This window comes from Alosa pseudoharengus, unplaced genomic scaffold (assembly GCF_046254945.1).
Source record: "Alosa pseudoharengus isolate Yale_2024_CS ecotype anadromous, Long Island Sound unplaced genomic scaffold, YU_APseudo_1.1 YU_APseudo_1.1_scf_13, whole genome shotgun sequence".
NCBI classification, from domain to species: domain Eukaryota; kingdom Metazoa; phylum Chordata; class Actinopteri; order Clupeiformes; family Clupeidae; genus Alosa; species Alosa pseudoharengus.
In genome coordinates this window covers 33,877,289-33,890,788 of record NW_027468598.1, presented here as the reverse complement: position 1 = coordinate 33,890,788, position 13,500 = coordinate 33,877,289, and the positions used below count along the sequence as shown (strand labels likewise).

Below are 13,500 nucleotides of genomic sequence, written 5' to 3'. Positions count from 1 at the left end.
TATATGGTCTGCACTTCCTGTCTTGTCAGTTTCCCTCCATTTCTGCTCACATCTGTTCCCCGTTATTGTCTTGTATGTATGTATGTAAGTAAGTAAATATCAAGTGTGTAGTTTAAGTAGCAGGTAAGAAAAATTAGGTTAAGAAAATCCTCCATTGAAATGCATCGGGTTAGTTTTGTAACGCTAGTGTCTACTCATATCCCTTTAAGTCTTAAAGTTCACTAATATAAACACTACCAGTGGACTACTCAAAGACTCTTTGTCTTTCTTTGCAAACAAGATGTTTTACATTCCTGTTAGTGATCAACTGTAAAAGATCTGTGGGAGACTGGGAGTGTCGTTGAGTTTTGTCACCATTTCAATTTAAGAACTTCCTCATGCGTCCCTTAGTGCTTATCTAAACATCCTCAGATGCTCTGCTTGTATTTGGCCAGTTTACCTCACAAGGTAAAGTACTGCTTGCATGACATCACAAATGATTATGGATACTGCTCGAGATTGTACTGTCGTTTACATTTGTTATATTGAGATCATCATTTACAGTAGGTAATGATATTCTCCCTCTGGTTTTGAAGAATTTACAATGAAGTTCACTGGAAGGGTTCTTCTACTGGCCATCCTTCTTCAGACCCAGACTGTGTGCTTTAAGATATGGCTCTTCTCAGAAAAACCTCGAACCACCACCCATCAGCAGATGACAGAGACCGCAATTCTAGACGTTTCAGCAGAGGCTTGCAGGACTTTGGCAAAGGCTGAGGGAAGGGACTTTGTGCTGCCGGTGAGACAGGCATCTGTAGTACTTGATGCACACCTACAGATATTTGATTGTTTTTTTCTCTTTCATGTGTCTGTGTCATGTATGTTGATGCTTTGAGGGGCAGCTGTGGCCTATACTGGTTAAGGAATCAGACTTGTGGCCAAAGGGTGGCCGGTTTGATCACTGACTGGTAGGAAAAATTTAAATTGAACATGGCTGGGTGAACACCACTCTCCCATGTGCACAACCATGGCGGAGTTCCACACTAACGCAGAAGTGCCTGCTTAGTACTCTGGGTTTGTGTGTGTTCCCTAATCACTGTGTGTGTGTGTTTGCTTGCGTTCACGAACCACTGTGCGTGTGTGTTTGTGTGTGTTAACTAACCATTAATGGGTAAAATGCAGAAAAAAAATGTTAAAAAATGTGATTTTTTTTTCCTCTTTAAAAAAAAGAAATTTTTTCCTCTTTTTTTAATTCTTCAGACAGGTCCACTTTCAGCTGAGTCCCTGGCAATGGCTTGTGCAGCCGCAGACTCTGCCAAACCCTTTCGGACTTCAATTAACACCATTCGATTTGGCAATGCTGAAACAGATGTTGTCTTCCTCCTCTCATCCGAGCGCCATTTTGACAATGAGCAGATTTTAAGAGGCCATGAGCGCATCAAAACTGGTTTGGAGGCAGTGAAGGCAAACATTAGGTTGAAGAACTTTATTGCAGCCAGATGGACACTGGGAGAAACCCTACACACCTTACAAGTAATTTGGTCTTTTATGTTTTGTTTATTTTTAATAATAGAAATAGATAGTTCACAGTCATCAAACATGTTTTATTCTTTTAAAAATACTCTGGGGAAATGTCTTACAGGACTTTTACAGCCATAGTAACTGGATTGAGATGGGTAAAAGGGTTCCTTTCTCATCCTTAATCAAACCAGATGTCATAATAAGAAACATTGCAGGTAAACTGTTCAATATTTATTTTCAAGTGTTGTGCAGTGACTACACTGTTTTCCTCACCATTAATTGCAATCAGGATAGGTTTTCTCTGCCGGACAGTTTTTAAAGGAGATATGGTATCATGGTTAACTTGGCCAGACTTCTTATGCGTAAACAAACATGGGAGCTTGCAACTTCACATTATTTTCATTTACATACATTTCAGAGCAGGCCTTCTGATGAGAAGGTACATATTTGATACTGGCGTATAAACAATAATAAAAATACAGGTCCCTTAATCTGAGATTGCTAGGCCCTGAAATGGAAACCATGGCTCTTTTTTAGATGAAAAAACCCCAACATGTGGAGAGTGTGATGGACAAAACTGTAATAACATCCTGCAAAGCATCCTGAATGACCAGCTGCTCACCACTGGATACTTTGGATTGACAAAACCAGACGGTAAAGCGCAAAGCTATGAAAGCAAAGTTTTGAAAACAAAACAAATGCCACTCACTCAGAACAAATGTAAAAAGTGTGTATTGTGTACACAGGTAAGTGCAGTCACGGAGACTTTCCTGATCTGAGTAGTTTACTTCCGCCAAAGGGCGGCATCAACAAAGACGACGAGGATTCGATACACGGTGGCCTCCATACTGTGGCTGTGGAGGTAGCCACTGCTGCCACCAGAGAACTCCTGCAGGACATCAGGGGGGCTGCTGGGGATCAAGACTTCCTAAGGTACTGGGGTGTGTGTGTGGGGGAGGGGGGGTACACTTACCCTAAGTGACTTACAGTAGCCTATCATAGATAGATAGATAGATAGATACTTTATTGATCCCCAAGGGGAAATTCAAAATGAATTTATCATGTTGATACCTACAGTATGGTTGATACACATAAATCACCATACCGGGCACAAGCCCATGCTCTTGTTGTGGATCTGGCTGTGGTGCTTTTTCAGCAAAATGAGTGATATTTAGATTGTAAAGAAAGAGACAACACACTAGACCCAACAGTGCTCTTAAGGCTGCTCTGTACTTCAGAAAAGTGCTTTTACTTGCAGCATTGGGATTATGAAACTATGATACTATGAAGATGCTGACTCATCTTCTCTGTTTTAAGACACTATTTTAATTGAATGCCTTTTGCACATGCACCTGGCTATTAGCTGAGTAATTGTCTGCAGGTGTGAGTAATGAGTTAATTGGGCCACACCCATTTTTGTGCTCTTTAAAAGGGCCGGGGTGTTGGTGTGTAAGAGTCCAACTGATATTACTACTATATGCAAGTTATTGTGCGGTGTCCATTTTAAAAGAAGACAGTTGGTTACACTTTACTTAAAGGACAATTCCGGCGCAAAATGAACCTAGGGGTTAATAACACATGTGTACCGAGTTCGACCGTTCGCTGGGATGTATTTTCATGCTAGTCGAATGTGACCAGTTTTATTGCAAACCGCTAATTAGCGTTTAACGCTAGCCTTCGGGGCACACGTACAGCAAAAAGAAATCGCTATTTCTATACCACTAACAAGGCTCAAAATAGCACCACACTTACACAGTAGCATAATGAGGGTCTCTACATGTAAACCGAAGCATTGAGAACTTTAAGTAAGGACAAGATCCACCCACCACCCAGTACATGCTACATATGTGTTTGTAATAAATTGAGAGGGGAAGTGTGTGTGATCAATGAAATTTAATAAAGTAAGTACAATTTTGAATTTGTGCTTCTTTTCTGAAATACATTAGTACAAGGTTTTGATTTTTAGATAATTTATTCCAAGATGTTGATAATTGAACACTCAATATACATGATCAATCTACTGGCTACTGAGTTCAACTAGGGGTATTGGATGTTACTGTTTAAAAAGCTTTATTAGTAATCCTTTGACATTCTTAACTTTTTAAAGCTTGAAATTCTGAACAAATACTGTAACTCTTTCATTTGTTAGTGACATTGACTATATAGTACAAATGGGTGCCAGACGTAAAATGAGCTGGTCCGCATTTGGCCCAAATAAGGGCCGCAATCGCCACTATCGAATACTCATCTGGTCCGGATCTGGCCCAGATCATTATGATAAAGTGCACATTTGGCCCAAATAAGGGCCGCAATCGCCACTATCGAACACTCATCTGGTCCGGATCTGGCCCAGATCATTATGATAAAGTGCACATTTGGCCCAAATAAGGGCCGCAATCGCCACTATCGAACACTTATCTGGTCCGGATCTGGCCCAGATCATGACGATAATTTGCACATTTGGCCCTGGGCCAGATCATGAAAACGGATGCGGAACGGTATTGGCCCGTTGTGCCAAAAGACACCGGCCCGGTGAAGGTGGATCTGAAGGTGGATCTGGGCCGGATCCGGGCCAAATACATTTTGCTATCTGGGTAGGTTCATTTTGCGCCGGAATTGTCCTTTAACAGTATCGACATAACAGTGACATGACACTGTCATGAACGTGTCATAAACAAGTCATAAACGTTTATCACATAATGCTTCTGTTATTAAGTGACATTCAGGTTTTGTCATAACAAGTTAGGCATGATGTGTCATGTCACTCGATACTGTCAAGTAAAGTGTTACCAGACAGTTTTCTATAATTATCTTTTAAAAATGCAAGATGGTGGATATTAATTTTCACAGATACACATGGAAAGGCAATGTTTTTAGGTTCATAATGTGTTTCTTTGTATTTTCTCAGGGTTATGACATGCTTAATAATAACATGCTTAATTATAACAACATAATCAAGAGTACTGTTTTTTTTTTTTTCGTTTTTAAAAAATACATCACTGCATTGCTTTGCGGTATACACAGCAGGTACATTTTTATTTTCCCTCTGAAATAACCACCATGTTTCATTTTTCATCATCCTCATCACTGTGACAGGTTGATGGGAGTGACACGGTCCTCTTCTGTGCTGTGCTTTGTCATCGACACTACTGGGAGCATGAGTGATGACATTGAGGAGGTCAAAAGGGTGACCTTGAGCATCATAGACAGCACGAGGGGAACCCCAGACGAACCCCCTGCCTACATTCTGGTGCCATTCAATGATCCAGGTACCAACAACAGAATCCATTCAAATGTCCATTTTGACAGCATACAGACATAACTGGGGATTGTGGAGAACTTGACACTGAACCACTGAAAAATTTTTTTCAGACTTTGGCCCTCTTATAAGGACAACGGATGCAGACATTTTCAAAGCGCAAGTCAACGCTCTCACAGCAACTGGAGGAGGAGACTTCCCTGAAATGAGCCTGTCAGGTCTACAGGTATGTGACCATAGAGATAGAATGGAAAGATACACACATGGAATGTACATGTTGAATTGCTGACTGACTGTTGATCTGCTGATTGAAGGCATCCCATTATACAGTATCAGGTGTCATCAACATAGTATGAGGTTTATCTGACCGTGATTCATTCTTTTCTGGTGGTTCTGTGGTTTCTGTGGTTACAGCTGGCTTTAACAGGTGCACCACCGTCATCCAAAATATTTCTTTTCACTGATGCAACGGCAAAAGATGATCACCTGAGGAGCACTGTTCTTGCACTAATTGAAAGCACTCAATCAGTGGTAGGTGTTATTTTTAAAAGTTCAAATAGTTCGGCTCATATATAACTCAATATTTTAATGTTTAACATGAAAAAAAGCTACAAAACAAAACTACTTAAGTGTCCAATTCCACTGTAGTTGACATCTCTGTTCCACTCTCTCCAGGTAAACTGCATGCTGACAGGGGTATTAAGTGGGGCCCGCAGACGCAGAACGCCCAATGACGACCAGCAGAACCAAAGACTGCGGTTCTTTGACCGGTCGTCCATTCAGCTGTACCAGGAGCTGGCCCTGGCGTCAGGAGGCCAGGCCATCCAAGTCACCAAAAAGGACCTGCCGCAGGCCACTAGCATTATCGAAGACTCCACTAGTTCAGCTCTGGTAATGAACAAGAGGGCTGAACACTTCTACCACAGCATTCCTTCATTTCACATGGCCTTCACACCTGGAGTTCCCTCTGATGAGAATAATGATGTTATATTGGACTGGAGGGTCATACTATCACGACATTCTACTGAAATAGGGAGGAGGGTTTGGAGATCATGATACCGTGTCCGAAATGTGCATCCATTGCTCAGAAAAATAAGGCTTTGACAAATGTTAAAAAGAGAGCCCGATCACTGCATAAATGTGCGGGGGCGTGTACTGCTACCCTATTTGCATAAACAGGAAATGGCCTCTCATGAAGTATCTTCGTAATCAACCATCTTTGTCTTTGGCACCATTGTTGTTCCATTTCAATACTTAGTTTGCATCCTGTTCTAAATGTCCAATTCTATACACACTTATCAAAGTAAACATAGGTAGTGTCTTAATTAATGTTTTATCAACGGTTTGATTTACTAATTGAATTGACTACAGTGCCTCTGCATACCAGTGATTTTAGCTATTCTAGATGGGTTAAATCACCTCTTGCATCTGAATTCAGACATGGATCAAGGAATGGCACTCATGAGAAAAAGAGCGAAAACAGTATTTCCCATCTTCACTCTGGATTTAGATGACCATATTTAGTATTCCCCATCTTCACTCTGGGTTTAGATGACCATATTTAGTATTTCCCATCTTCACTCTTTCCAATCTTCACTCTGGATTTAGATGACCATATTTAGTATTTCCCATCTTCACTCTGGGTTTAGATGACCATATTTAGTATTTCCCATCTTCACTCTGGGTTTAGATGACCATATTTAGTATTTTGAATCTTTACTCTGGGTTTAGATGACCATATTTAGTATTTCCCATCTTCACTCTGGATTAGGTGACCATATTTCAGGCTGTGAGGAACCCTGGTAAAGCTGAGAATTTCTCCTTCATTGTGGACGACTCTTTGAGAAAGTTGACAGTGTACATCACAGGCAGCTCGCCCATATTTACCATCATCAGCCCTACAGGTGAGTGGATAAAACTCTTTATACATGTTCTGCTTTTGAACTGTGCCATTTTTTCACTTAAAGACATTCTGTGCATCCAGTTTTTTTTACCTTGATATTACAGCTTTGAAGTCATTTTGATGGTAGACATATGCACTAATTTATCTTGTAGCAGGGAGAATGGTGTGCCTTCACTACTGTGTCTTATCCATCTACTGAGAACCAGCCTTATTCAGCCTTTACCACAATTTGCCTTTTTCACCCGGCGGCAATTACGAGGCTGAGGGCTACACTTGTCATTACACCTCAGTCCAGCAGATGGTGGTGGTAATGCACTCCATTTGCAAACTGCTGTCTACCCCTCAGCCTCGTAATGGCCGCCGGGTGAATATGGCGAATTGTCCAATAGCTTACTAGAATGAAATCGTGTGATATTACCTTGTCAAGTCAACATTGCTCTTTAAAGATTATCTTTGCCGGTTCCTATGTTTTGGTTTGTAAGCAAATCCACATGTACCATGTCCAGGGGAAAGGGTGCAAGCCATGGCATGAGTAGTATTTACAACAGTGGTGTATGATACAGGTGTGTATAATAACGTTGTGTACTGTATAATACAAATGCTGTACTGACAATAGAGGGTGCCCAGTAGCACAAAATGAAATACAGTAAACAGTGAGTGAAAGTATTTAGACAGGCTAGTAGATAGATAGATAGATAGATAGATAGATAGATAGATAGATACTTTATTGATCCCCAAGGGGAAATTCAAGGTCTCAGTAGCATACAGACATCACACACAACATGCACTTACAGCAGAAAAAGTAATATACATATAAGAAAACTCCACTGTACAATAGAAACAGTTAGCCTGGCGGACCATCCTATATCATTTAAATGTATAGTCTGGAATCGAACCATTCACCTCGCTTAATCCAAGAGGCGGGCAGAGAATTGTCTTTCAAACTGCCTAGGCATGCAATAGGCCAGCGCTACGACCATATCCGTATCCGGTCGGCAAAACGGCAAATACATCCTTCTTCGAAAGGAATGACTTAAGTGCATTGTGTTGCTCAACTTTCAAAGAAAAGCACAAGTCCAATTCCTCTAAAGTTGACGCCAACGCCGATTCAAACAACCGCTCTTCGTTCGCCATAGCCACCTTCCTTGTTGTTCACCGTCGCAGGACTGTCGTTATCCTGTTAAGCCCGCCTTAAGACTCTCTAACAAAATAGAGCGCTGTGATTGGATGAAGTCCACGGCGTCAGCCAATAGAAATCCCTATGGTTTGATACTAGACGTACAGGCTGAGCAAATTAATTTGCCGCCGCTAGGGTGAGTCTATATTTCTAGGCTAAGAAACAGTAGAAGATAAACATGATACTAAAATACTAAAAATACTATAAAAAACGAAAACATATTATTAGGTACTTTTCTGAGATGGTAATGAATTTTCTCACAGGTGCGACCCAGAATAATACTGAATCCTCTGGAGTTCTGGGAAGCATCCAGACGGCGGGGAATTTCAGGACTGTGCGTCTGAACACCACTGAGCAGGGAGGGGTGTGGGAGATCCGTGTGGACTCCACACAGGCCTACACCATCAAAGTGATAGGTTGGTATTGGTATCAAAAGGACACATCAAAGACGTCATGCTATAGGCGCAAAACCTGGACCTGTGGACCTGTTGGGCTGTGTGTGCTGTAGAAGTCTACAGTTCTATGCAAAGTGCCTATCGTAATGCTATGCTGTACTGCATTTTATCTTTGAACTGAATGGTTAAAGGATTTCATATTGAGGCATATACTGTATTAGTGTAACCTATGCCAATGCCATTCGTGAAGATAAAGCAGTTCTAGAGATAATATGGGCAGAAGCAATCTGTGTATACTGAGTAGATTTTAAGCTCCAAATTAAAATACAAATACAAATGCAATGACACATTTGATATAATGATAAGAAAGTGGTCTGAAATAGTCATATTACAGAGACGGAATGTATCTACGTAATACAAATATCTTCTTATTTCCAGGTCAGAGTGGCATAGACTTCCTCTTTAACTTTGTGGAGATATTTATGGAACCGCAACCTGGATTTCAAATCTTATCAGGACGGCCATCTGCCAGTAAGACAACATGCAGTACATCACAGGCAAAACAGTCTCTGTTTCCAGCCCAAAAGCACTGCTGGAACTTTTACTGAATCAATATTTCTCTTGTAGATAAGAATGCCACACTTCTTGTTACCGTAACGGGTGAGTCCGTAAGTCTCACTGGGGTTGAGTTGGTTCCAACGTCTGGTGCGCAGCCTGTCAACACAACAGTGGAAGACAGAGGCCAGGGCGACTACCTGGCCACTGTGGACAGACTACCCGAGGGCGAGTTTGCAGTTCGTGTCACAGGGCTAACCGGTGTAGTGTCCAGGACGTCACATAACCTGTTTCAGAGACAGACGTCTACTCAGCTAAGGACCTCTGGAGTCACAGTGACTGTGTCTGTGAGTCCATCTCTATACGATATGACTTTCAGATATATCTGTCTTCTCTAAGCAACTGGTACTGATCTCTGTTGCACATGGTCCCCCATAGGCACTGGTGAATGACTCTTGGGGACCTGGCACAAACCTCACCATCCCCTTCACCATAGCCTCTAATGCCACTGGGTCTGGTAGCAGCTTCACCATCCAAGCGAGGAATGACCGCGGGTTCAGCTCCTCTTTCCCCAGCAGTGTGACCCTGGAGGCTGGAGGTCGTGGTGCGGGCACAGTGACCCTAACAGCTCCCTCGGACACAGCCTCAGGCACCGACGTCACGCTGACCATCGAGGCTGAGGCTCCCGGAGGCTCAGACTCCAACTATGCTGTTCAGCGCCTGACAGTCATTGCTAAGGTGATCTTTATTTTGCCCGCAAACACAGTGTAACCAATAGTTTTTAGCTTTTAAACACATTTGTCTATAGATTTCGTCATTTCACTGCGCTTAAATCAAGTCATTGATTTTAACAGTATACTTATAAAACTGAGAGTTTCATCAAAGGGTCATTTATTGGCTTCATCAGACTACATGCAATCTAAAGTGCAAGTGCAGAAAACAAATGTTTCAGGTGATCTCATCCTCAGTGCCACTTGCAAAATCAGAGTTTACAGAATATATAGGAAATGACATCATTCACAGGGTAGGTGGCAGATTCAAATGGGACCAATCACTATTCATGTTCACAAACAATCAATCAACAAGCACCTGAGAAAACAATGTGTATTTGCACTTGCACTTTAACTTGCATGTAGTCTGGTGAACCCAATAAATCATCTTTTGATGAAACTCTCTTCTTTTTAGAAGTATACTTTTTGAGTGCAATCTACGGTCTTGCTTTGGTAAAGGTATTTTGTTTGGAGCCCAGGCATCAACACAAACGACAGCCACTGTGAAAGAACCAGGGGCCGGTTCCCCGATAACGCTCACTCTTAGCGCGCTAAGAAGACTCAAAAGATATATCTTACCAAAGTTGTTTATGTTCCTAAGTGTGTTCCCCGAAGTGTCCCTTAGGAAGCTTCTTAACACGCTGCCTCTTACGTTCGACGTTACAAAGGTGCTGTCCCAAGTGAAGGTGCTGAATTAGTTGGCATCGATTGGCATCGATTTTCTACTTCACGTGAAGGTGCGTGACGGCGTTAAGAAACACAACACGTTCTATGCAAATGAAACATTCCTCAAATTATTCCAGTAACATGTATTTTAACATAGTTTAAGGTATCAGTAAAATATAAACTATTAACTAAATTATCAGTAATATTCACACAATATGTTGTGACGGGTAGACTAACCGGGTAGGCCTATCCCTCGCTAATCATCCACCATCCTTATGCTGTTGTGCCACTTGTGTCGCTTCTTGACATGGATTTAACAACTTCTTAAAATGATGTAATACACTTTTATATTAATGGTAAGGTACCTTACAATTATAATTGATTGGCAAGCAGCTGCAGTTACTTCTGTTTAATGCGGTATTGATAGATAGATAGATAGATAGATAGATAGATAGATAGATACTTTATTGATCCCCAGGGGAAATTCAAGGTTCAAATTAAAAAAATGATTGCCATTGGTTAATGTTTTCAATAAAAAGCAACCTATCTACAGTGAACAGAGAGACATTTAGATACAGTAGGGTGGGGAAGCAATGTAAAAAAAGGGCACCAAGCTTCTCGTCAGAGGAACTTGAAGTTTTGCTGGACGAGGTGAGCTTGCACAAGGTGACACCGTTTTCCAGCTTTCGGAATAACTTGTGCAACAGCAACAAAAAAGAGCTATGGAGCGACTGGACTACACGCCGTTTTTGATTTAATGCAAGGACACGTTGGATCGCTGCCATAGGCCTAGTTGGTCGCTTACTGGACACCACCATGCTTTGCTTACCCATTTATAGATCTTAGCCATTTAGAGGCAAATTCTTTGCCAGCTTTTAATTATCAAAAGTGATTGCCAATTTGAAAGCTTTAATGACATTACTAAATAGCCTAGGCTAATTACCACCATATTAGTTCTGATACCAAATACAGTAAACTTCATAAATAGGCCTGCATCCATTGCGAACATATTTTATTATTAGTCTTAAAATGTCCATAACATAAAATCATCGTTGAGCCACAACATCATCAACATACTGTACCATAGTTTGACTTGTATTGCGCTGCGCTGATTTCTAAAGACTGCTGCACAGTGGCGGCGACTAGCGTCTTGAGAGCTCAAACAATGCTAAGAGAGAGCTTACGAATGGTCCAGACCAACCTTACGAACGTGTGACTTACAGCAGATATACTTAGCGTACGAATGTGTCGGGAATCATGCCATAACGTTAAGAGAGAGGTAAAGGAATAGGTTAAGAACTACTTAGCGATAAGAACGTTTTGGGGAACCGGCCCCTGATTCTTTCTTTGGACATCTTATTTATTTTAACAGGACGTAAACCAATTCTTAAGTGAATTTGTATTAATCTCTTTCAGCCGACCGACATATTGTCTCCCACATGTGAAGTGGTTAGCGTTAACGCTAATTGCACTGGAAACTGTACTCTTCTCTCCTGGGAACTCTCCGCAAACCTGACGGATGGCAACGGGACGGGCATCGCGAGAATCACAGTCCGCCAGGGCAGCGGTACCCTCAACACCACCGTGGTGACAGGAGTGGATGGACTGAACGTGACCCTGGCCACTTACAGGGCCTCGTGCTGCTCCGAGGAAGTGGAGCTGGTGGCTGTGGACGCAGTGGGGAATGTGGGCGTCTGCTCCAGATCCATAAGAGCCTCGAGTAGCACAGCGGAGCCTCCGGCTACAGCCCCAGTTGCAACTACTATGGCCCCAACAACTGCCCCAACAACGGCCCCAACAACACCTCCAACAACTGCCCCAACTACTTCAATGCACACTGAAAGCATGACATCGCAGATCACTGCAGCTAACAGCACCTCTGGTGGGCAGAGCTCTCTGGCTTCACCTTGTTCATTCTGGTTCAGCCTGATTCCTTTCTCCCTTATAAACATTCTAACACACTAGGCAACACTGCAAAAGCATTATTTTGTGTCTAGAACTGACTCATGCTACAAATTAGTAATCGTTTAATTAGTTACTAATTTCAATACAAAAAAGGCATTTATATCAAAGAACGGTGAATCTGTGTACTTTTACATGCTATATCATTAAGTGGGAAAAATCTGCAAATTAAAGGTGATTTAAGCAATGTCACATGGTTTCTGAGCTTTTTTGTCACATACAGCAAACATCTCCTTACAATCCCACTAGCACCCTGTCCCCTGAATACACTGTAAAAAAAAAACTCTTTAGACAGCCCAGGCTCCAAAAACGGCAACAAAAACAGTCTGGTTCAGCCTGGATATATCCAGACTCTAGTATGTACATTTCATTTGTACAGAGAGTCTGGCCACTTTCCATTGCCAAGCGTTAACTTCCTTGAAGGCGAGTACTCTGTTGAAGTTAAAAACTATTGGATCTGCCCAGAGCCACTCTGGATCTGCCATAACCAATCGCTAACATTTGGTCGTGACGTGTCTGGCTCAAACTAGCGCACAACCTTAACGTCTTCGTTCTCCCTCTGTTTGCTGATTGGACCTGCAGATTTTTGCAGGAGAAAACCCGCGAATATACCGTAGACCCAGACGACGTAGGCCTGAAGGAAAATTAAAATTGAGTGGAAGTACGTATGAGGGCGGACTCAGGCTAGCCTGGACCATGAAACATAACAAACCTTTCCAGCCATTCACTGACGAGATGTGCATTCAGGAGAGTCTCAATTGCACGGGAGGGAGGGGCAAGCTAGCTTTCTGTTTAGTTGAATGTCAACAGAAGTGACGTAACCTAACATTGCTTAGAGCGCCTTTAATGTATGTCAAATCTGTTAAACTTCCAATAAACTCATGTGTCATGGTGGTTAAGAGCTGTTTTTAACTGCAAAGCATGTGATCAATAAAGATAATGTCTGTAATAGTTAGATGGTACATTTAATAACTAAACAGCTATAATCTTGTTAGCAGAAAGCTAATTCAACTTCTTCAACTTCAAGTGATCGTAGGCAGCACAGCTTACTATTATACTATTTTGTATCTGAAATGTGTATTTTTGTACATAATCACTGGCCATCCCTGACCACAGATATGTCAATAAATGGTAAGGCGTTGGGTGTATTTCAATTCCCATCTTGTAGCATCTGGTGTGAGGACTCATCGTTCTTATCTTTGCATCTGCTTTTCTGTCCAGCACCCACTATTTATCGTTTTTGGATGTGCGTGCTCAGAGTGCGAATTACCCCACCATAATTGGGGGGTACTGCTCCTTCACCTCTTCTGACT

The 13,500-nt window shown here is 41.9% G+C and overlaps 1 protein-coding gene across 1 annotated transcript; it reads left to right on the top strand.

The window, feature by feature from the left end:
- Positions 1 to 371: 371 nt before the first annotated feature.
- LOC143122097 (von Willebrand factor A domain-containing protein 7-like) lies at positions 372 to 12,379 on the top strand. The gene is made up of 16 exons (XM_076282899.1): positions 372 to 447; positions 576 to 778; positions 1,240 to 1,512; positions 1,622 to 1,715; positions 2,038 to 2,154; positions 2,247 to 2,433; positions 4,597 to 4,769; positions 4,873 to 4,985; positions 5,174 to 5,290; positions 5,435 to 5,650; positions 6,531 to 6,663; positions 8,103 to 8,255; positions 8,673 to 8,765; positions 8,862 to 9,136; positions 9,228 to 9,527; positions 11,642 to 12,379. Exons 2-16 carry the CDS (start codon positions 584 to 586, stop codon positions 12,188 to 12,190), a joined length of 2,988 nt encoding a protein of 995 aa, XP_076139014.1. The 5' UTR covers positions 372 to 447; positions 576 to 583; the 3' UTR covers positions 12,191 to 12,379.
- Positions 12,380 to 13,500: the final 1,121 nt, after the last annotated feature.

Excerpts from the sequence above, each read along its gene's own strand:
- LOC143122097 (XM_076282899.1), top strand. The coding sequence starts at position 584 with ATGAAGTTCACTGGAAGGGTTCTTCTACTGGCCATCCTTCTTCAGACC. Across the intron at positions 2,434-4,596 it reads GGGGATCAAGACTTCCTAAG|GTTGATGGGAGTGACACGGT; the intron begins GTACTGGGGTGT and ends TCACTGTGACAG. Across the intron at positions 8,766-8,861 it reads ATCAGGACGGCCATCTGCCA|ATAAGAATGCCACACTTCTT; the intron begins GTAAGACAACAT and ends TTTCTCTTGTAG.